At 40.6% G+C, this 24939-nt stretch overlaps 1 protein-coding gene across 4 annotated transcripts in view; it reads right to left on the minus strand.

Moving 5' to 3' along the window:
* The window catches only part of LOC104609762 (mitochondrial inner membrane protein OXA1-like), a 63578-nt gene that overhangs the window by 22520 nt on the left and 16119 nt on the right, over positions 1-24939 (minus strand). For all 4 annotated transcript variants that reach the window (XM_010276142.2, XM_010276144.3, XM_010276143.2 and 1 more), the window contains one exon: positions 12300-12751. In XM_010276142.2, the coding sequence (XP_010274444.1) occupies positions 12300-12751 (452 nt within the window). The remainder of the gene's footprint in view (positions 1-12299; positions 12752-24939) is intronic.

Genomic DNA, 24939 nt, shown 5'->3' on the forward strand with positions numbered 1-24939 from the left:
TGTCTTCCATATCCGGGGAAGTGTCTTCTAGAGATGTTAGGGCTTGTGGGAGGTCTCCTAATCTAGAGAATCCAAATCTGCACAGCCTACAGATCACAAATGTGTTGTTGGATGAGTACAACTTCAGAGAATGGTCTGTTTCAGCCATGCTCTTCATCACATCCCGGGAACTCACTGGTTACTTAGACAGGCAGAAGAAGGAACCCGAAGTGGGGAGTGTTGAATATGCAATTTGGCGCAAGAATGCTACAGTTATGTCCTGGCTACTTGCTTCAATGACTCCAAGAGTAGCTAGGACTGTTCATCATTTCTCCACGGCTGCCAAGATATGGGAAAAAGTGTCTAAAACCTATGGGCAAAAAAAAAAATAATGCCAGAATTTACAGACTGAATCAAGACATTGCTGCCTTAGGCAAGGAGATATATGAGTATTGCAACATATTTTCCTACACTAGGACTATGGGAAGAGCTTGATCATCACCTTATTATTGATTGGGAGAATGCCAGAGACAAGGAAAAGCATGACAAACAGGTTGAAGAGGGTAGAGCATTTAAATTTTTGGCTGGCCTAGATCCAATATATGAGAGCATAAGGTCCCAAATTCTGGGAAGGGATGAAATGCCAGACTTACATCATGTCTACTACCTTGTGAGGAATGAAGAGGTGAGAAGAAAAGAGATGCAGGTTGATACTCAAACTAAACTAGCAGAACAATCTGTGGAACATTCGGCCCTAATCTCTACAAATCAAAGGGGGAACAGGTACTCGGACAAGAGACATCTGAAGTGCACCCACTATGGAGGAGAAAGGCATGTGAAAGAGACCTGTTGGGTTCTCTATCCGCATCTGAAGCCAGCTGCATTGAGGAAAGATAAGAAGCATCAGAAGGGTCAACCTGTAAGTGGGAATCTGGCTGCGAGTCACAGTGATGATGGTTCAAAACACTCATCCACAGTTACTTCCTCTTCCATAGATAGAGGTTCTTAGCCGGGCCCTAGCCCGTCTAAGGACCAATTCTCTTACTTCCACCTCCCTTGCCAGATTAGGTATTGTCTCTGCCTTTAGTGCAACTAGTACTATTGAGCCTGCCTCTTGGATTATTGATTCTGGTGCAACTGACCACATGACACACATGTCTTCTCTATTTTCTTCCTATCATTTAATGTCTGGCCAAGATAAGATGAGGGTTGCTGATGGTTCTCTCTCTACCATCTCTAGGAAAGGAGTGGTTGACCTAAGCAAGGACCTCTCACTCAAATCTGTCTTCCATGTTCCCAATCTTTCTTCAAATCTCTTATCTGTTTCAAAGCTTACCAAAAATTTGAATTGTAGCATAACCTTTTTTCCTACTCATTGTGTCTTTCAAGACAGATTGACGAAGAGAACGATTTGGGAGCGGTCATGAGTGTGGAGGTCTCTACTACCTTGATGCAGACATCAATTCGGCCTTACAAACATCTACTACTAGTAGTCAGTCCAATGTGGAGTCAATAGCTAGGTTACATCTATGGCATGCTAGATTAGGTCATTTACCGTTTTCATCATTGGAAGTGTTGTTTCCAGAATTATTCAAAGGTGTTTCAAGTCAAGAGTTAGTTTGTGAAGTCTGTCAACTATCAAAGCAATGTAGAACTGTTTATTCAACTTCTAGTAATGAAATTCAAGCTTCTGTTGACTTAGCCCACTATGATGTTTGGGGCCCCTCTCCCATTATTTCTGTTGATGGCTTTCGATACTTTATCAATTTTATTGATCATTATTCTCGATGCACATGGATCTACTTATTAAAAGCACGTAATGAAGTGCCACGGGTAACCATGACATTTTGCAAAATAATTGAGACACAATTTGGCAAGAAAATCAAACAATTCAGGTCTGATAATGCTGCTGAATATTTTGAAAGGTCCTTGAATCTATTTATGGAGGATGCTGGAATGATTCATCAGTCATCTTGTGCTAGTACCCCCCAACATAATGGGGTTGCTGAGCGCAAGAATAGACACCTATTGGAGACTGCTCGAGCCTTACTATTTCAGCACAAAGTTCCAAAAAACTATTGGTCTCAAGCAATCCTTACTGCATCATATCTGATAAATCGAATGCCATCCAAGGTATTGGGGATGAAAACTCCTTTCTCTGTTCTTTGCCCTCACCTTCCTGACTTTTCTCTTCCACTGAGAGTCTTTGGTTGTGTATGCTTTGTACATGTCAAGGATCCGAAGAAGACCAAATTGGATCCTAGGGCTACGAAGGGAATCTTTTTGGGGTACTCCCCTACTCAGAAGGGGTACAAGTGTTATGATCCAGTCACCAAGAAAAAATGTCACAAAGGATGTGGTATTCTTTGAGTCTCAATCCTATTTTCATTCTTCCCAGAATCCTCTTCAGGGGGAGACTAGTGGGATGGAAGAGGATTCTTCTGTTCCCTCCTCTCTACCTCGGACCTTCCATCTTCTCCTCCTGATCCACCTAGTTGTGGTATTCCAGGTGAATCTAGTGAGGCTCCCATGGTACCAGCTACTACTAGTGATGTTGCAAATGTTACTGAAGACTCTAGGCAGAAAAGAGATATCAGAATCACCTACAACAGAAGGAAGAAGGGCCCCCTAACTCATGACAACAACCAATTGGACTCAGATCAACCTGTCTCAGAAACTCAAGGTAATCCTATCAATTCCTCTGACTTGGATCTTCCTATTGCCCTTCGTAAGTCTACCCGTTCTTGTACTATCAGACACCCCATTGCTGATTTTGTGTCTTACTCACATTTGTCTCCTCGTTATGTTCTTTTGTGTCTGCTCTCTCTTCTGTGCATGTCCTTACTAGGTATTCTGAGGCAATATCTGACCCAAAATGGAAAGAGGCTATGGATGAAGAAATGAAGGCCTTAGTGAAAGCAGGGACTTGGGAATTAGTGGATCTACCAGAAGGGAAAGGCACTGTTGGATGCAAGTGGGTGTTCACTGTGAAGCATAGGGAGGACGGGTCCATTGAAAGGTACAAGGCTAGACTGGTAGCAAAAGGGTTTACCCAAAAAGAAGGGATTGACTACAAAGAAACCTTTGCTCCGATAGAAAAACTCAACACAATCCGAGTTCTATTATCATTAGTTGCAAATTTCTCATGGGAGCTACATCAATTGGATGTGAAGAATGCTTTCTTAAATGGCGAGTGGGTGGAATGTGGGTTGCAAATTACTCAACCCACATTCCAGCCCTCTTAGAGGTTTTTCACGCTTCACTAGTGGGTGGACATTCTGGCATCCTACGAACATATCGTAGGGTATCATCTCATTTTTATTGGGTGGGGATGAAGAGACAGATTCGGGAGTATGTTTCCATGTGTGCAATATGTCAGCGGCATAAATATGACAATCGACAATCAGTCCCCGGCCGGGCTGTTACAGCCTATACCGCTCCTGGAACAAGTTTTGGATGAGGTAACTATGGATTTCATTACTGGTCTACCTCCTTCCCGCGGAAAGACAGTCATTGTTGTTTTTGTGGATCGGCTGTCTAAGTACACGCATTTTGCACCACTTTACCATCCATACACTGCAGCACAAGTGGCCAAAACTCTTGCCCAGGAGGTCTCCCATTTACATGGCACACCCAAGGAAATTATCTCTGATCAGGACTCGGTTTTCATGAGTCGTTTCTGGGGTGAATACTTCCAGGTGCAAGGAACGAAACTCCATCATTCCACCAGCTATCATCCACAGTCCGATGGACAGACAGAGGTGGTGAATCGTTCCCTTGAGACCTACCTTCAGTGCTTTACTAGTGATTACCCCGGGAAGTGGACCAAGTGGCTGCCGTGGGCGGAATAACTGGTATAACACCTCTTTTCAAGTTTCAATTGGCATGTCACCTTTTCATGCCCTGTATGGAAGGGAACCACCCTCTCTACTACCCTATGAAAAGGGATCCACAGCTGTGACTGAAGTAGATGCACATCTAGCAGACAGAGATGCAGTCCTTAAGGACTTAAAGGCCAACTTGCTAAAGGCACAACAACAAATGAAGGCCTACTATGATAAGAAACATCGAGATGTTCAGTTCGAGGTAAAAGACTGGGTTTATTTGAAGCTGAGACCCTACAGGCAGAGTAGCTTGGCCAAAAGGTCCTCTCAAAAGTTGGCTCCCAGATTTTATGGTCCATTTCATATTGTAACCAGGGTGGGGAAGGTGGCTTATAAGTTAGACCTCCCTCGCTCTTCCAAGATACACCCCACGTTTCATGTATCCCTATTGAAGAAACACTTAGGGCCAGTCCCTTCGGTTTCAGCTTGCCTACCAGAATTTTCTGAGGAGGGGGTTCTACATCCAGAGATGGATCATATTGCTGACTTCAGGTAGGTACGAGATGGCAATAAGATAGTTCAGCAAGCCTTGGTGGTATGGAAACACCTCCCACCGGAAGATGCCACATGGGAAGACTACTGTCAGCTGCAGCAACGCTACCCCAGCGTTAACCTTGAGGACAAGGTTGTTATAAAGGGGGGAGGAGTTGATGGAACTGTTGATAATAACAGAAATGTGAATGACCCATTAAATTAGTGTAACCGGGGACCTCGCAAGATGGCCCATTATGGCTAAAGAGGGGTAACCGACATCTATAAATAGCCCATGAAACAATGAGAAAGGCATCGAGCCATTTCAGAGTCTCTCTCTCTCTCTCTCTATTTTCTGATTTCAGGAGGCAGAGTCTTCCTCGAAGAAGACTCCTGTGGTGAGCAGGCTCTCCTCATACGACCAGCAGGAGACCTTACCAACCAGCTGGTTGGTACCTTTCTACCATTTCCACATCTTTTAAAGAGGGTATAATCACAACTTTGCATTTTATACATCAAATTCTTGGGAACCCTGGAGGCCTGGATAATCAGGTATAGGTGGTGTTTGCAGAAATCACAATGGGGGTATTAAGTGGCTTTCTAGGGCCAATAGGTACTGGAAACTCTATACAAGCAAAACTACAAGCTGTACCACAGAATTTGAAGCTAGCTACATATTGATTGTTGAAGGGATTCAAAGACAATAACATATTGGACGAAACGCAATATGGATGAGCCATGTAATCTTAGACATCAGATCAGAAAAGCAATGACTTTGATACTTGATTTCAATAGCGTTTTCTCTTGGATACCTAGGTCTGCAAACTCACTTTGTATTCACTAGTTCATTAACAGACAGATCTTGGCATGGAGAGAGAGAGATTACCCACCAAGTTAAAGATCAACATGCAATCCTGGTTTACGGGGTCTGCTGAGAGCAATGGACCTAGGGGCTGCCTCTAAAATACGGTTTAAAATGTCCATACATTTCCTAATATTTTCACAAGAATCACAACATATTTCCATTTCCATGGGTACCAACACAAAGTTTTACTGGAATCAACATATTCCCCCACAGGCACTAGCAGCGCTATGTGGATTACAACAGATGATATTATAATGTAAGTTAGTAACTGTAAGTCGACAGATAGGGCATGCACAGTCTGACTCTGAAAGTCCAAGGAAATGGTGATCTAAACCAGGAGGAACAGGGGTAGAAGGGAGAGAACTGGCCGGACTCCCAAAAGAGATGCCTACATACCCTTTAGCAAGGGATCAGATTGTTATGGTTTGCCAGTAATGAAATTCCAGAAAGGAATAGCAGAGAGCACTATGGCAATGATTGCAAAGGGAACGAAGCTGGGGCTAGGAGGGACCATGATTTGAATGAAACCAGAGAGACTGGGAGAAGAAGGGAAGAAGAAAGTGAATCTCCCAGGCCAAGGGGATAAAAGTCCCAAAAGGTCCCCTACCCAGGTGTTGGGCTCCTATTTATAGAGTTTTGGGCATGCCCGAGTACTGGAAAGTTCTTCCACCAACTTTGTCTTTTGTTATTAGTCTAGAAACTTCTGTTGCTTCAAGTTAATCTGAATTGCCTTAAGAATTAAAGCTTGCTTGGTCTAAAATGGTCTGGTCTAACCCAGGTTTTCTCTGGGCCATCAGGGTTTGTAAACTTAAATAAAACATTGTTTTGGTTGATCTATTAGAATCATTTGTATTTTCTATGAGTTTAAATTTTGCTTGAACTCATTCTATCATGTAGTTTTGTCTCTTAAAGCTTACAGGACAACTTCACAATGTATTATTTTGTCTATAACCTTTAGTTTCTTAGGAACAAGATAATAACTTAAAAAGGTGTGCTTACGCTTCGGTTGACAAACAAAAGTTAAAACTAAGGTTTAGAAGAGAGAAAGCAAGAGGAGAAAAGAAGTGTTCTTGTTACTGTTCACACCCTCAAAAGATCTTTTTACTTTGAAAATAGTATATTACAAGGAAGCCCCTACTTGGGCGCCCAAATACAAAAAGAGTACAAGGAAGAGAAAAAGGTTCAAAAACACCCGTCTAAGAATAAAACTTTAAAGATTGATATTTAATGATAACAAATAACAATGAAGGACTTGCAGCAAAAAATAAATAAAGAAATAACAATAGAGGACCACTGCATGGTGCAATGGCCTGGAATATCTTGAGCTGACAAGTGTAAAAACGTGGGTTCAAGTCTGAGAGCAGCCATATTTTAAGTTTGTATCCAGTCCATCCCTCCCAAGAGCCTAGAAAGTCAGGGACGAGTAATGGGTAATATGGCCTTTTGATATAATATAAATAATAAGGAAACATTTTCACCGTTTTGATCAAATAGGGAACTTTCCTACACAAACCAACAATTTTCTGCCACAGGAGGGATCTTGTGGTTCATCCAAACCATTCATTAGATGGGAGACCCATACAATTAAATGTAACAAACTGCAGCAGCAGCATGAGAGGATTTTCCATTTATTTTAGAGCTAAACTATGTAACAGTGTATCTTTTCTTTTTGTGAGTGCATCTAATGGTTCATAAGTCAATTGAGAGAAGAATTATTACACCTAATGTCAATTAGTGTATTCCACGAAGGTGGAAGTGTGAATTCACCTCTTCCTGCATTCTGATTAATTAGGAGGGTGCAGCACAGCTCTTACATATTTTATCAGGATATGATCATATCAATAGGACTGTGCAGATTTTTTTTTTATTTTCTATAATTTTTATTGATCAGTAATTGAATTGTGAAGGATCTAAAACCATTTTGTCATTGATATTCATCATTTAAGAAATTCAAGGGAAACAAGGTAGAATGTTCTACTAGAAGTTGCGAGTTGTAATGCTATTTAGGACTTCACAAGATCAATTAGGTAGAAGTTGATCCATAAGCTCTATTTTCACTTTAGTTTTATGTCCCAAGTTCTTGAGCTAAATGTCTAATTTCAATTCTAGCTTCATTACCTAACTCCATTATTTTTATAAATATTATCTAACTCCAAATTTTCTTCATAGTTATTATCTATTGTCAAGGATATGCCACTGGATTCCACCAACTGTGTAATGTGATGAGCAAACTGAATCAGTTAATCACTTGTTGTTACATTACAGATTTTCTTATGAGATTTGGTCAAAATTATGGAATCTGTTTAAGGTGCAAACTTGTAACCAAGAATCAAAGTTGGAGGTTTAACCAAGAGGGGAAAACTGGCATGGAACATCACTCCTGCAGTGACTTTTTGGTGCATTTGGCAGGAGAGAAATGCAAGGATCTTTAAGAATAAAAGGAGCACTGCAGACACAAATTATCAAAAGTCTTGGGGAAATGTTTTCCTGGCTTGCTTTGACATCTCAGCCCTCTGCTCTTTTCTCCTGTGCTTCCTTCTTTAAATCCCTTTGATGTTCTTCATCTCAACAGGCTTTCCTTTTTAAGGAGGTTGTTGGTGCAGGTGTATTCCCCCTAAGGTTTTGGCATTCTGTTGGGAAGTGTTCTATGGGAAAGTAAACACCTTAGATAATCTACAAAAGAGAAGACCTTATCTTTGTATCTCACCTAATTGGTGTACTCTTTGCAGGTCTCATGGTGTGGACTGCTACCATGTACTCAAGGTTCAAAGTATCGGAAACGCCAAGTGTATCGGAAAGGCAATTTTAAGAGATGTATCGGGATACACCTTGGATACGCATGCATATCGGAGAAAAACTAAGATATGCATAGATACGCTTGGAAACACTATAAATACTTTAATAAATCATAAAAATCATCCACAACACTAAATATAAGACCTCAATGAGGTGTATATACATTAAACTAATATATTTTAAAGGTTTTATGAAGAAATATATTATAGTTAATTATAATTATGGTTTCATTAAAAATCCTATGCCTAACTATAATTTATAAATTATAATTCTTAAGTTTTGATGTTTTATGAGATGGGAAAAAACCAACTCTCCTATCCAACCATAAAACATGCATTGACACAACTTCTAAGTGAAAATATAATTAAAAATTATTTATTATTTATTTTCAAAATTATAAAAAATAAATAAGCATTATATAATATATTCAAAAAATAGTTATTAAAGAAGAAATTTCAATTGCTTTGTGGATATGATAGATCATCCATAGAATTATAATATATTCAATCATTGTGATCAAATGATAAAATATAATTAATTATTTTTTTTTTAATTCTAAAAATATAAAAATAAAAAAATTAATTATTAAAGAAGAAATTTCAATTGGTCTGTGGATATGATAGATCATCCATAGAATTATAATATATTCAATTGTTGTGATCAAATGATAAAATATAATTAATTATTATTTATTTTTTTATTATAAAAATATAAAAATAAAAAAAAATATTAAAGAAGAAATTTCAATTGCTCTATGGATATTATAGATAAATCTATAGATCTAAAACATATTTAGTCTTTATAGGTAGAGAAAAAATTACATTTTCAAATTTTTTGTTAATTTATATTTCCCCAAATATCTTCAGAAATTTCCATAAATCTACTGATAACACAAAATAAAATTGTGATTTTGAATGTAAGAAATGTATATCAACATAAATTTATACATTCAAGAAAAAAAAAAGAAATCACAAGATATTATAAACAATTGAAAAAATTTACCTATTTTTGCCATATTTTTTCAAATTTTGAAAAATCTTCAAAAAAAATTAACGATTCACACTTGTTTCTTGCAAATTTTTGCAAATCTAGCACTCTAGAATTGAGGTTTGGAGTTTTAGAATCATTTGGGGGTGAAAGAAGGCTTATTTCAAGGAAAAGAAGCTTACTTTCCCCCTTTATTTTTTTCAGTTTTTGGTCGTATCTTTTTCGTCGATGCGCTACTGATACACCCCCGATACGGGTCCGATACGCATGAAAAAAGACGAGACACCCGATTTCCATGCGTATCTCGTATTTTTTTTCAAGGATACTATACAATACGCCCCGTATCGGGCGTACCGTATAGAAATTTTAAACCTTGCATGTACTAATTTCTTGTTCTATTGCTACAGAGTTGTGGGATTGGCTATTCTTGATCTTTGGGTGCAGGTGGAATAGGTCAGCAAAAGTAAGCATGCTTCTTGATCCATCAACCTCTGCTTGGCACCAATGAAGAGGAAGAATAATGTGGAGGTGTGCAAGAGCAGCTTTCATATGACAGTGGGGAAGAAAGGAATGCCAAGATATTCCAAGAGAAGGAGAGAAGCCAACAAGAACTAAAGGAGTATATTTTGTAAGGGGCTATTTTGTGGCTGAAATCCCTAGATTAGTTTCATCAGTTTTCTTTTGACGATCTCTGGAGGAATTGGGCAGTAGTGGCAAGCTACTCATCTCCGAAGAATAGAGTGTGTATGAGTTGGGCACCCCCTCCTGAAGGCTTTATGAAACTAAATTTTGATAGCATCAGTCAAGGTAATTCATGTCCCTCTGGGATGGGAAGGGTTCTAAGGAATGAAAGTAGAAATGTGGTTCTCTTATACTTGGGCACCTTAGGTGTGGGAGACTCCACCAGGGCAGAATTACAAGCTGCCCTTCAAGGGGTGCAGTTTGCAGTACAGATAGGAGTGGAACAACCACTAATAGAAGGAGATTCCAAGTTGGTTGTGGGGTGGCTACAGAATTCAGAGTCTGTGTTATGGTGTTTTAAGAATGAACTTAAGAAATTTAAGTGGCTGACAAGAAGTCTGTGTGTTAGATACAATGGGTGGGGAGATCAGCAAATGCCATGGCTAATAGTTTAGCAAAGCAAGGGACAAACAGGGCACAATTGTATTGGGCACCTTTGCTTTGTAGTCTATTTTTGGTTTTGATTGTTTGGAGAGGTCGCAGCTTGTGCTTCTCCATGGGATACTTGTATCTGCTTTTCTCCATATTCTAATAAAATAACTTCATTTATCACAAAAAGGATACAAACTATAGTTCCTTTTTTGTACATGATAATCTTTTTGTAAAGCAGGGTATGGGGGTATAGGATTGCAGGGGCAGTGATTGTGAATCCCTGTGTACAGCAGCCTATTGTACATGTTTTTGGTTCTTTATTAATGATATTATGCTTTACTTTCTATCAAAAAATATACCTCCTTTAGGTTATTTACATTTAGATCTCACCCTAATTCAACCTTTAGTTGTTGTATTTTAAAATTCAGCAAGTAGGCAAATTTAGATGCAGTTGTAATGATTTTTCCTATTGCAAACAAGTATATATACAGACATTTATGGACATACATATGTCTACTACCAGAAATTGTTTTTTTTTTTTGATAGTAAAAGAAAAAAGAAACTGATTACAACAACATTTAAGTTTTTTTTTTTTTTTGAAGATCAATAAAGTAAAAAATTTTATTCAGAAAACAATAAGATACAATGATTTTGTGACAAGGAGTCACCCCACCGCTTTACAAGAGACCCAAAAAAGAACTACATCAGAAATCAATATTAGAATTAAAACATTCAAAGTATCCCAAAATTCAGCTTCAGAATTTTCTTTACGCAAGCCTTCAAATTCTGGCAGAACTTACACCCGGCAATCAATCCTTGAACTGATCACACCCCCAAGTCTTTGTTACTTCTCATAACATTAAGTTGCTAAGAAAACACCTCCAAACAACCTATCAGCTACCCAGAAAGAGGGAAAAAATGAACATGCAACTGTCAACAAATTCAGCTTCCCCTCAAGATCAGAGAACTCTTCATCTCTCAACTCTGAACTATCAAAAGAGAATAAAAAAATCTTCCTCCAAAATCATACATCAACCCCTCCCCACCCTCTGCCTAAACCACCAACTTTAATCTTCCCCATCAAACATTTCCTCCTGTCCTCCCTCCACATTCCAAATTCCTCCTCCTTCCCCTAGAACAGATTTCTTCATTCTCTCTTTCTTCTTTCTCCTGTTGAAATCTTCAAAAGCTCTCCTAGAAAAAGCCTCTCTGCCCGAGAATGACAGATCTGAATACTTGCCAACCTTTACATCCCTGTCAACCAAATTTCCAAGCTCCAAGCTGCCTTGCTTCTTTCCCTGTTCCTCTGAAGACACCTTGTCACCTTCTTCCTCAACTTCACCTCCACCCTCCCTTTCCTTCTCCTGAACTCCTCATCTCCACCTCCCCTCCAGGCAAAACCATCAATTGTTTCTTCTTCCTATTGGAAACCTGAAGTTCATTATCCTCTCCAGCAAAGACCCCTTCATTCACTCTTTGTTTCACTCCCTTTGTTTTATACAATTTCTTGTACTTATTAGTAGGGCCTGCACCTACTAAGCCTTCGTTTAAGCATGAAAAAACCTTGGTAACATGCACAATATGAGTTTTACTTGAGCTCCTGGAGGTTGAACATTGTGATGAAGACTATCAGCAATTTCATGTCATCAATGAGTTGCAAATTGAGTTAAGATGCATGTTCCAGCCTTGAGAATGATACTACTTATCTTTGATTTTCCTTTCCTTCTGTAGCTTCTTTTCTCAGCATCCTCTTGCCAATATATTCAACTAGAGATATTCTTACCAATCCAGGAAGAACACAACTATTTTTTTTTTGTTAAAAACTCATGAAGAGCCTCTCGAACTTAGGAATCTAAATTGCATGCACATTAGGACTAATGATTAAAAATTTCCTATTTACTGCTATTGCTGCAAAACAACTTCCAGTATTCCACAAAGACCTTAAAGAAGATGCAGAGATCTATAAGCAGGAAATGTGCAATAATAAGTAGACTTTAACACCAGGAAGCACAAGTGCACAACTAGTAAATCCAACGAGAGAACACCAAGGATATACAGTGGGTAACCAGCAACAACATCAATATTAAGACTAAAGAGTTAAACAAGATTTACTTACACGGAAAAATAGAGCTTAATGGCACATATATAAATAAGGTAAAATAATGCGAACATAAAAAAAGAAACAAACAGAATCAAGTTCTCACCAGTGTAAACCGGTAAAAGAATGAACCCCGTCAATTAAGTATTGCAAGGCAGCAACTGGATAGAAAGAATCAGCAGCTGCAATAGCCACTTCACTCACAGAAGGAACCTGAGCCACTTCCACACCCTTCTCCGTAAGAACATCTGCAACATCATTTATGTACTCAAATTTATCTGACCCTCCTCCAACAGTGCTCGACATATGCCTACACAAAGAGGGTCCAATCCCAGGAAGGAGATAGAGTGATGAAAATCTTTTGTCTTGAAACTTCAAGTTAATGTTGCTATTATAGGTTCCCTCTTCCAGGAAGTAACTAGCTGCAGGTCGAGTAAGTGGATCTGCAGCAGGAGGTTGGCATTTACGATCATCATCATGAAGAATATAACTAAATGATGGGTGAAACCGTTGTCTGAGAAGAGTCACTCTGAAGGAGATGCTTCGCCTGAAAGCCATCTATTGGAAAACATGTTTTTGCCAAGTTACATAAAGAAAAATTAGAACAAGACAGAAACTACAAAACTAGAAATCATCTACTTTAACTCAAACAGATTAAAAGCTCATGAAACTCAAACATAAAGGCAAAAGGAAAAAATTCAAAGTCCTAAATCTTATAATCATCTCCAAAACGAAGCAACAAGATGAACAAACCAAGATTGGCAGGGAGAGAGAGCCCCTTTACTACCTTTGCAACGTGGAAATGTCCCACATCCAGGCCCTACCTGAGGTAAGCACTAGCACAACTAGGGTAAGGTTTGGTCAGGTTTGAGAACTTTCTTGTTCATGTCGGTGCCAACTCGGGGCCTAATATCATATATATACATAAGACTATCGCCCTACCAAGATCCAAAAGTTACAATTTAACCCTCATTGTTAACAATCCCATATCGCCATCCTTGCACCCTTCAAGAGGTTTAGATTTGAGATCCATATTACTAAGATCCAACATGATATCCACACCATTAGTTTTGACTGGCTGCAAGAAGTTCCTGGCCAATTTGTTTTCTACTTTGTCCCATCTTTGATCAACGATGTTTAACATATGGAACATAAAACTATGCATCCTTCCAAAAGTTCTTTAGTTCTTCCATTGCCTTCTGCATTGCATGATACAGTCAAAACATTGCTGGCTTACTATCAGAATTAGCAATACTTAACACTCAAACAAGTAGCCCTGTGATTTTAACAATCTTCTTAGAATCATTCAAAGAATTAAGAACCATCATCATGATTCCTTAAGTTCATTTGAATTAAAACTGTTACCAAATCACCATGGCGCAAAAGAATGCTTTGCAAAGCAACAAAATTAGTTGTGGAACAAGTGGGCCCAGGCCAAATAATCGGAATCGGAATAGTCCATTCCCCCCACCTGTTCGGTTCATATGGGGATCGAAATCAGCTGGAATGGATTCACATTCCCAAGGGAGGGGGAGGGAGTGGTCATTCCCTCAAATGGGGGAATGCCATTCCACCAGAAAGGGGAATGGGATTCCGATTCCGCCCAACCAAACGGTTGGAATCTGAATGGTCCATTCTGCTTCTGATTCCAGACATCTATTCCCATGAACCAAACGACCTCCATTTAGATCTCTTCCTCGATAATGGTGTGGTTGTAGACAAAGTCCAATTCTTTCATTCATGTCAAAGTCAAGTTTAAAAAGTAAGCTGCATAAGGTGATCCACATATCAAAGCAAACTTAGGTATCAACATTCTTCCTGCAACCACATAACGAACTGCATTTTTTGTTACCATTTGAATAACTAGACATATTCCATTCACAACTTCGTCAAACAATTTAAATAATTTCTTTTGATCAGCAACGGAGAAAAGATTCATTAATTTAAAAAGTCATGTACAAGAAGAAGTTGTGGGAAGACAAGCAGTCCACAGTGTCCCACTAAGTACATCTTGCCACAAACAAACCCTAGTGGCAATCCCTTTAATTACAACACATCCCAAAGGGTAACCCAACAGAAACCTCCGCTAATTAAAGCATAGCCCAAAACATAGATTGTCTTTGAACTCCTTGTTTATCTAGTCCATCAGCCATACTATTAGCTGATCTTCTAATCCATCTTATTTGAATCACCACGTCTTTAGAAGCCTGTTTGAAGCGCCTGAGCTCATTCCTTAGTTGCCAACTTATTCCTTCCCTTGTCTTCAACCAGTTCACCACAGTTTTTGAGTCCCCTTCAACAATCAGCCTTTCAATCCCCATTTCTTTAGCTTTCTCAACTCCAAACACTACAACCTTCATTTCAGAAGTCACCACATCACCATGCTGAATAGGACCTGAGAACATGGCTACCAAATTTTCATTCTCATCCCTAATCAGGCCACCAATGCCTGTTGGCCCCAGATTTCCCAAACAGCTGCCATCGAAATTTAGTTTCTTCCACCGAGCATCTGGAGGGGACCATGATTTTATTTTATTTTTGATAAATAACATCAATTCCATTAAAATAATGAATAGATACAAGAAGATCCCCTTAGAGGCGTGAGGAGCAGCCTCTCCAAACAGAAAACACACAAACTACAACAGAGAAAACATGAATGTTGAAATTAAAACAATAGTTACAATTGTGCCCAGAACAATGTTTCCCTATTTATCCCTTGTTTTTCCAAGACATCAGCAAAAGCATTAGCTGATCTCCCAACCCATTGTACTGTTATAGACATATTTCTTGTCAGCCATTTGAATTTCTTTAACTCATTTTTGTAGCCCCAAGTGACATCCTCCGGATTATTTAACCAGTCCACCACTGTCTTAGAGTCTACTTCAATCAGAAGCTGCTCCATGCCCACTTCTTTTGCAAGAAGTATTCCTTGTATTGCAGCTAGCAGTTCTGCCCGGATAGAGTTCCCAACTCCTAAAGGGCCAGAGTAGATTAAGACAACCTCTCCAGCCTCATTCCTCAGTACACCTCCCATCCCAGAGGGACCCGGGTTACCCTGGCTACTCCCATCAAAATTCAGCTTCAAAGAACCAAGAGGAGGGGGGACCCAGCTAGTCACTGCCCTTCCCCTGTAGGAGGAACAGCTTGCTACCAACTTCCAATCCTTCCAACAATCAGTAAAAGTAAAATGGTTAAATAATTCTAGAGTCTTTAACCAATGTAAAGACCTGGACAAAATGCAGTCCTTTAAGTTTTGACTGCTTCTTCCTTTTTCTTGGAAGATTCTGGCATTCCTTTCTTCCCATACTGTCCATAACAATGCTGCTCGTAAGCATCTCCACATTTTCCTTCCTCTTTTATGGGGCCAAGAGAAGAAAGAAGAGTTAAAGATTGTGCTTACTTCTGTTGGCATATCCCAGCTAGACCCAAACAAAGATAGAAGCCAAGCCCAAAGCTCTGCAGTGACACTACAAGATAAAAATAGATGATTACAATCCTCACCAGGAGATCTGCAAAGAATGCACCAGTTTGGTGAAATACAAAGGACGGGTCTTCTCTTTTGTAGGTTGTCCATCGTGTTTACTTTACCATTCCACACTTCCCAACACAAAGCCATAACCTTGGGGGGGACCGGCCTACACCAAACTTCTTTGAAAGGGAAACTCTGATGAGAGGGAGATTGGCAGAGGAACTTGAAAAAGGAACCACAAGAAAAAGACCCTTTGGGGTGAATGGCCCAAATCCTTTTATCAGGTTTCGAGGGATCCAACCAAACCTTATCAAGGAGACATAGAAGAGTAGACAAACACTCAATTTCCTCATCCCTTAATCCTCTACGGAAACCAAAATCCCAAGACAAAGTTGGTAAGGATAAATTCGACGGAAGGAATTTTGAGATCACCTCATTTTTATACAAGGAAACAGAGTACAATGAAGGAAGAACTTTGTGAATTGCTTTCCAAGGTGTGGCTAGGTTAGTCCTCCTTGATGCACCAGCATCCCAACCACTCCCTGAACATCCATGAATACTCTTCACTACTTTGTGTCAAAGTCTATCCCGCTCCAAAGGCCATCTCCACAACCACTTCCCTAACAGAGTTGAGTTCTTTTTAAGCACATTCCCGAGCCCTAATCCTCCCTCCTCTTTGCTTCTACCCACAACCCCCCACTTAATTAAATGGTCTTTTTTACCTTCTCCTGGTTCCCACAAAAAATCTCTCATCAATTTTTCCAACTTCTTTGCTTCCCTAGACAATATCCTAAAGACAGAGAGATAATAGGTAGGTAGATTCATGAGGGTAGCTTTTATCAAAGTGATCCTCCCACCCAAAGAGAGATAATTTTTCTTCTAAACAGCTAGTCTCTTTTCTAACTTCTCCAAGACTAGGGTCCAGAACCTACTCTCCTTAGGGTTTGCTCCCAACGGAAGCCCAAAGTAAGACAAAGGCCAGGAGGAAATAGAGCACTCAAGAAAGCCTTCAAATTAGAGACTCCTTCAAAAACTGTAATCAATTCTTTCAAATTTTCCACCTCACCGAAACCTCCCTCACAGAAGATCATCAAGTCATCTGCAAATTGAAGGTGAGTGACTGGAATTCGGTTTGTGCCTACTGTCCAACCCCTTATCACATTTTCCCTATCAGCCCTAGTGATACTTTGACTAAACACATCAGCTACCAAGGTAAAGAGGAAGGGTGAAAGTGGGTCCCCTTGTCTGATTCCCCTACTAGCTGGAAAAAAATCCCTCACCACCCCGTTTACTAGGATGGAATAGTGACAAGAGCTAACACAACCAGTCATCCAACTACACCATCTTTCCCCAAACCCACACTTCCTCAAAACCTCTAGTAGGAACTGCCAGTCCACCAAATCATAAGCTTTCTCCACATCAAGCTTAGAAACAAAGCCTCTCTGTTTGGACCTCTTCATCTCTTCCACACATTAATTGGCAATCAAAATCTGATCAATTATCTGACGCCCTTGGATGAAAGCCCCTTGAGCCTGACTAATAATGGAGGGGAGGATTTCTTTAATCCTTAAAGACAAGACCTTGGCCAGGATTTTATAAATACTAGTCACCAAACTAATTGGCCTAAAATCTTTAGGATGGAGAGCATTAGCTTTCTTTGGAACTAGGGCCAAGAATGTGGAATTAATGCCTCGACTGACTATATGCTTCTCTGCGAACTCATTAAAAACCTCACAAAGATCATCTTTTATCACCTCCCAACAATCCTGGTAAAAAGCCATTGTAAAACCATCTGGTCCTGGAGCTTTGGACCTGTCCACCAAAAACATCGCCTTCCTAATCTCATCTTCCTCAAAGTTTCTTTCCAACCACCTAACCTAACCTTCCTCCAACCTTGACCAATCAATCCCTTCGATTTCCCTCCTCTCTTCCAAGGGTCTTCTGTAAATCGATTTGAAATGTTCCACAAACTTCCTAGCAATATCATCCAGGTTAGTGAATTCCTCCCCCCTACCTCTAACTTAGACACAAAATTTTTTCTCCTCCCATTTGCTACATCATGAAAAAACTTGGTATTCCCATCACCTTCCTTAATCCATCTATGCCTCGATTTCTACCTCCAGCTTATTTCTTCCCTCAGTAGGACCTCTTCTAGGTCCTTCAACTATCCCCTCAGAACTCTTTCCCCCTCCTCCATTCTAGATTGAGCCTGTCTTTCATCCAACTCTTCTATCCTAGAGATTAGATTCACATTTTGCTCCTCAAGTCTTCCAAAATGTTCCTTATTCCAAACTTTTATTTTGGCTCTTATCCTCGGTAGTTTCTTGTGAAATCTTACCCCTTTCCATTTTGTCCCCCTCAATTCCTCATTCCACCAAAATTTTACTTTATTCACAAAATCCGGGTGGGTTAGCCACATGTTTTCAAACCTAAATGGTCTAGGTCCACTGATAAAATCTTCCACACCTATTCTTATAGGACAATGATCCGAGGTCACCCTAAGCAAAGCTCTAGACACCAAGTTTCCCCAATAGTTCTCCCAGTCAACATTAAAGATAAATCTATCCAACTTCGACCAAAAGGGCACTTCCTGTAAGTTAGACCAAGTAAATCGAGCTTGCACTAGTGCGATCTCCTTTAACTCACAATCAGCAATAAAGCTATTAAACTTTCTCATGCTAGTTGTGATGGTTTGTTGGGAGTTAATAGTTTCTTCAGAAAATCTTATCACATTAAAATCCCCTCCCAAACACCATGGACCTTCCCATAAACCTTGAATTGCATACAGTTCCTCCCACATGTCATTCTGATATAATTCAGGTCTGCCTTAGAGTTCGGCCTGACTAAGTTCAGTTATGTAGAAGAAGAAAGAGTGATAAAGAAAGAGAGAAAGAGAGAAAGAGAGAAGAGAGAATTCTGATTCGAACTGAAAGAGTCAACTTGACTTCTCCCAGTCGGCCAGTAAGTATTTATACTATTATTAAAACATAACTGAAAAGACCCATGTGCCCTTACTTAAGTTAAGAGCACATGTTTCAACACAACATTACAGATCAGCAACATCAATCAAGGTATAAAGACAGAAATACCCCTACGCTAACACTCCCCCTCAAGTTGGGAGTATATATCATATACTCCCAGCTTGTTACATATGTAGTCCACTCTTCCCCGACTCAAGCCTTTTGTAAATAACTCAGCCCACTAATTTCCTGTATTAACATGTGTAGTGTCTAGCTCTCCATTCAGCACCTTCTCCCTCACAAAGTGACAGTCAACCTCAATGTGCTTAGTTCTTTCATGAAACACTGGATTAGAGGAGATATGAACTGCAGCCTGATTATCACAATAGAACTTCATTGGAATGTTAATGTTGTACCCTACTTCCTGTAGAAAGTTCCTTAGCCACACTAATTCACAAGTGGTATGTGCCATAGCCCTATATTCTGCTTCTGCACTGCATCTTGCCACAACCGTCTGCTTCTTACTTTTCCATGTCACCAGGTTACCTCCCAGAAACGTGCAATAGCCTGTAGTAGACCGCCTATCAGACATAGAGCTGGCCCAATCAGCATCAGAATACCCTTCTATTTCAAGTTTTCCCCCACTCTTGTATATCAGACCGCGACCCGGGGCCCCTTTTAGATACTTCACAATTCTCAGAACCGCATTCCAATGAGGAATCAGAGGTTTTTGCATGAACTGGCTTACCACACTAACTGCAAATGAGATGTCTGGTCTGGTAATGGTTAGGTAGTTCAGTTTGCCCACAAGTCGTCGGTATCTGCCAGGGTCTTCAAACACTTCACCCATATCACTGCTTAGCTTGGTATTTGTGTCCATGGGTGTTTCAGCTGGTTTGGCACCCAACAAGCCTGTTTCTTCCAGCAAATCAAGCACATACTTCCTCTGGCACAGGTTAATCCCATACTTGGATCTCGCTACCTCTATCCCCAAGAAGTATTTCAGTTTACCCAAATCCTTTGTCTGAAAGTGATCCTGTAGATAAGTCTTCAGCCTATCAATACCAATGCTATCATTCCCAGTAATAACAATATCATCTACATACACCACCAACAGTATTTTTCCTCCCGGAGAGTTATGACTAAATACAGAATGGTCAACTTTGCACTGTTTCATGCCAAACTTCTTTACCACCTCACTGAACCTACCAAACCATGCTCGAGGAGACTGTTTAAGCCCATATATAGCCTTCCTTAGTCTGCACACCTTACCATCCTCCCCCTGAGCAACAAACCCTGGAGGTTGCTCCATGTAGACCTCCTCGAGTAAGTCACCATGCAAAAAGGCATTCTTGATATCAAGCTGATATAGTGGCCACTCATACATGGCTGCAAGAGAGATCACAACACGAACTGACCCTATCTTAGCAACCGGTGAGAAGGTCTCTGTGTAGTCAATGACATATGTTTGGGAGTACCCTTTTGCAACTAATCGCGCTTTCAGGCGCTCAACACTACCATCAGGCAGACACTTAACCGTATAAACCCACTTACAACCAACAACTTGCTTCCCAGGAGGAAGAGCAGTGAGGTCCCAAGTATGATTATGATGAAGGGTTGAGAGTTCTTCTTCCATGGCACGGCACCACCCTGGAGAGGCAAGGGCTTCCTGGACATCTTTAGGAACAATAACTGATGATAACAAGGTAACAAACTGGCGATGGGAAGCGGAAAGGTGAGTAAGAGAAACATAATTAGAAATGGGATGAAGGGTGCAAGTACGTTTACCTTTCCGTAAAGCAATGGGTAGATCAATCTCAGATGCTAAGTGGGGATCTGGTGCCGGATCCGTCGACGGAGATGTAGCCGGAGGAGTAGTAGCTGGTGCACATGGGCGATGTGTATACACATGACGGATAGGTGGGCGTTCAACAGGTGGTGGCACTGGAGGCAAGGATTTGGTCACGACTGGAACAAAGGGAGGATCGACAACGGGAAGTGGAAGAGGAGGTGATGAAGAGGATGAAGCACAAACAAATGGCCGTCGAGAACGGAGTAGACTCAAAGAAACTGACATCAGCACAAACAAATGGCCGTCGAGAACCAGGATGGTAACACCTATACCCTTTCTGGGTCCGAGAATAGCCAAGGAAGATGCACTTGAGAGAACGGGCATCAAACTTGTCGTTCCCGGGACCTAAATTATGAACAAAACAGACACACCCAAAAACTCTCGGCGTAAGAGGAAACGGAGACAAAGTGGGAAACAAGACCTGAAACGGAGACTGACCATCAAGGATGAACGTGGGCATCTGATTAATCAGAAAACAAGAGGTAAGCACTGCATCACTCCAAAAAGTTTGGGAACATGCATGTGATGCATTAGGGATCTTGCTGTTTCAAGGAGATGGCGATTCTTTCTCTCAGCCACCCCGTTTTGTTGTGGGGTGTAAGTACACGAGGTCTGATGTATAATGCCGTTTTGGTCCAGGTATTCCTGAAATGATGAGGATAAATATTCGCGGCCATTATCAGAACGAAAAACTTTTATGTGGGTACCAAATTGGTAATGAATTTCAGCATAAAATTTTTGAAAAATGGTAAACAATTCACTTCTTTCTTTCATTAAATAGAGCCACGTCATCCTTGAAAAATCATCCACAAAAATGACAAAATATCTGTATCCATTATATGACATTACTTTATAAGAACCCCAAACATCTGAATGAACTAAAGAAAAAGGACTCGACACACGGTTATCAACCCTAGAACTAAAGGGAACACGATGGTGTTTCCCAAACTGACACGACTCACAATCCAAAACAGAAAGCTGACTCAAGGATGGAACTAAGGACTTCAAGACTTTGAGCGACAGATGACCAAATCGGCAGTGCCACTAGAGAGGAGAAAGAGATGACTGGAGAGCTATTGAAGTTCTACCACCACCACCGTCAAGATAATACAGTCCACCTGCTTCATGCCCTCCACCAATCTTCATCCCCGTCTTGAGATCCTGAAAGACACACATAAAAGGATAAAAAGTAATGGAGCAGTTAAGTGATTTGGTCAGCTTACTAACGGACATAAGGTTAAAAGGCAATTTAGGAACATACAGAACTGATGAGAGGGATACAGGATCTAGGTCAACATTACCAACACCACAAATTAAGGATGTGGAACCATTAGCAAGGATAACAGATTGTGATGTTGAGCAATGAGATAAGGAGAAAAACACACCTGGAGTTCCAGTCATGTGATCGGAGGCTCCAGAGTCAATGATCCAGGGATTGGGTGTAGATGCCAGACAAGCCATACCTGAGTAAGCAAAAGTCGCCGTGTTCTGCTGTGATTGGATAAACCTCTCATATTCATCACGGGGAACACTCACCATCTCCTTCATGGGACCATCTGTGGATGTAGGAGGCAACTGGTCAGATGAATGATTCTCCTGTCTAAAGCTGGAACTTGAGTCACCGGTCGCGGCATGATTGGCCCAGGTTGAGGGAGGACCATGTAAATCATAACAATAATTGATGGTATGTCCATCCATACCACAATGAGTGCACTTCCTCGGGCCTGAGCTACGTCCTCTACCACGGGCTCCCCCTGAATCTCTGCTCCCAGTACGACCACCACCACGATTATAAGTAGACCCACCATTGCCACTTCGGCCATATGCAGAACCACTACCAACACCACGGCCAGACTGAGCTCCTCGAGCTCCACCTCTACCACCACGGCCTCTCGATGCAGCAAAGGCAGATCTATCTGAGATATTAGAGTTCTCAATAGATCCAATAGAAATCCTCCGAAGTCGAGCAAATACCTCTTCTAGGGACGGAAGAGCTGATCCCCCTAATATCTGAGCCTGTACTGGTTCATATTCAGACTTTAGTCCCACCAAAAATCTAGTCACATCAAGCTGCTCTCTCTGTTGTTACTGAATCTTGACATCAGAAGTGAGAGGATGATAGACATTCAACTCATTACGTATGTTCCTCACGTTGGCATAGTACTCCTCAAGACTCTGATAGCCCTGTTGCAGATTAAAGTACTCTTGATAAAGCTGATAAACTCTGGTTGTATTGTCCTGCCCCGAATACAATTTCTTCGCATGGTCCCACACATCTTTGGCAGTATCAAGGAAAATGAAGTTCACACTAATCCTGGGTTCCATACTGTTCCACAACCATGTGATGATCTGAGCATCCTCTTGCTCCCAGTCTTCATACTCGTGAGAGTCAGAGGAGGGTTTCTCCTCTCTGATGTGTTTTACCTTCTTCATTGCCTTCAAAAAGACTTCAACGGATTTAGCCCAAGGCACATAATTCTCTCCATTTAACTTAATGGAGGTCATCTGAACATTCAGGTAGTCTGTAGGCACCATCACACTAGGTTTATAATCATTATTGTCTCCCATTATGTTATCACCAATTCTGCACACTTGCTGACTTCTATTATCACTGAGATCTGCACACTCCACACCACTAGGTCACACCTGTCACACTGATTGCAGCACTAATTGTTGCTGGAATGTGTGCTCTTTACACCACAAACCCTACTCCTACAACTACCTGAAATCTCACCACTATATGATCAAATCTCTTCCTTCAAAATGCACAAAGAAACCAGCATAAACCCTAATACTTACTGGCTGAAACCCTAGCAAATGGTCTAAAACACACCTATTTAATCCATAACAGATATCATGCACTGAAGTCTCTTACCTTATCGCTGAAGTAACACCCATGCGAGCAGGAGAGCAGTCCACACACAACAGCCGCTTCACACACAACAGCCACACACAGTTCGGCCCTCTATTCTTCCTCTACTAGGAGAGGGCGATCTCAGAAATCACAGCAACCGACCACATACGACCTGACTAGAGGCATAGAGACCCCCAAGGTAAGAGGGCGATCACTCCTTTTCAGCCCTTTCCCTTATCTCCAATCGAACACAGAAAAAAAAAAAAAGAAAACCCTAGATAGGGTGTGCAGAGAATGAACCCTAGGCAAGCAGAAATCTAGGCAGATTTAACCTAGCTCTAATACCATGATATAATTCAGGTCTGCCTTAGAGTTCGGCCTGACTGAGTTCAGTTATGTAGAAGAAGAAAGAGTGATAATGAAAGAGAGAAAGAGAGAAAGAGAGAAGAGAGATTTCTGGTTCGAACTGAAAGAGTCAACTTGACTTCTCCCAGTCGGCCAGTAAGTATTTATACTATTATTAAAACATAACTGAAAAGACCTATGTGCCCTTACTTAAGTTAAGAGCACATGTTTCAACACAACATTACAGATCAGCAACATCAATCAAGGTATAAAAACATAAATACCCCTACGCTAACACATTCCTTTCTCTATAATTATTGGGACCGTAGACATTAGTTAACACCCAAGTGAAGTCATCCTCTACATTCTTAAATTTGATGGAAACTGAGAATCTCCCTATTAACTCCTCCACTACCTCTACTACACCATCTTTCCAAAGTGTGACAATCCCCACTGAGGCTCCCCACGATGGGGCTAAAATCCATCATACTCCTCTAGACCTCCACACACTCCTCACCCATCTTCTATCCAGCTCTGACAACTTTGTTTCTTGCAACATAACAATGCCAGGCCTTTCCCTCAACCCCTAACTATCCGCATAGGCACAAACCAATAGAACACCCTCAACCTTAAACCACAACTCCATACTTCAATCCCTTTCTCCTATCTCCTCTACCACTAAACTCTAAGTTCCCTTCTGTGTCACAAATTAATCTTTCCACCTCTGACCTTTTTTTCTTTTCTTTTTTCTTTTTTTCCTCCCTCCTCTTATTGAATGTTTCCACCTGTTCACTCCTTTCAGCCCTTGCATCAGCCTGATCCCCCTCACCAAAAACCTCCACTAATGAGGTCTGAAGTTCTCCTCTAACAGGGCCATCCCCTTCCTTTCAGATGTAAATCAGTCCTCTATTATCAAGATTAAACCTAGTGATTAGCAGAACAAAACAGATCTGAATAAATGTAAAGGAGAAGAAGATGGCGAATAGAAGAGGTAAGAGAGGAAGGAGTCGAATGACCCTCCTTTCTCCTCTAACCCTATTTTATTAAGATCTAAAAATTGATGATGACAAAAATGCTCTTAAGTGGGCGGCCAGCTTGGCAGTTACATAAAGAAAAATAAACAAGAATAAATAACAGAACCATTAAGTGTGGCCCATCAACATAAAATAAAAGATATTACAAGAGAGGCTGTTAGGGCCCATTCGGCCCAGTCTCTTTACACTCCCCCTCAAGCTAAACATAGATGTCAATCATGCCCAGCTTGCT

Source organism: Nelumbo nucifera, chromosome 1 (assembly GCF_055504915.1).
Source record: "Nelumbo nucifera cultivar China Antique chromosome 1, China Antique-T2T, whole genome shotgun sequence".
Taxonomy (NCBI): domain Eukaryota; kingdom Viridiplantae; phylum Streptophyta; class Magnoliopsida; order Proteales; family Nelumbonaceae; genus Nelumbo; species Nelumbo nucifera.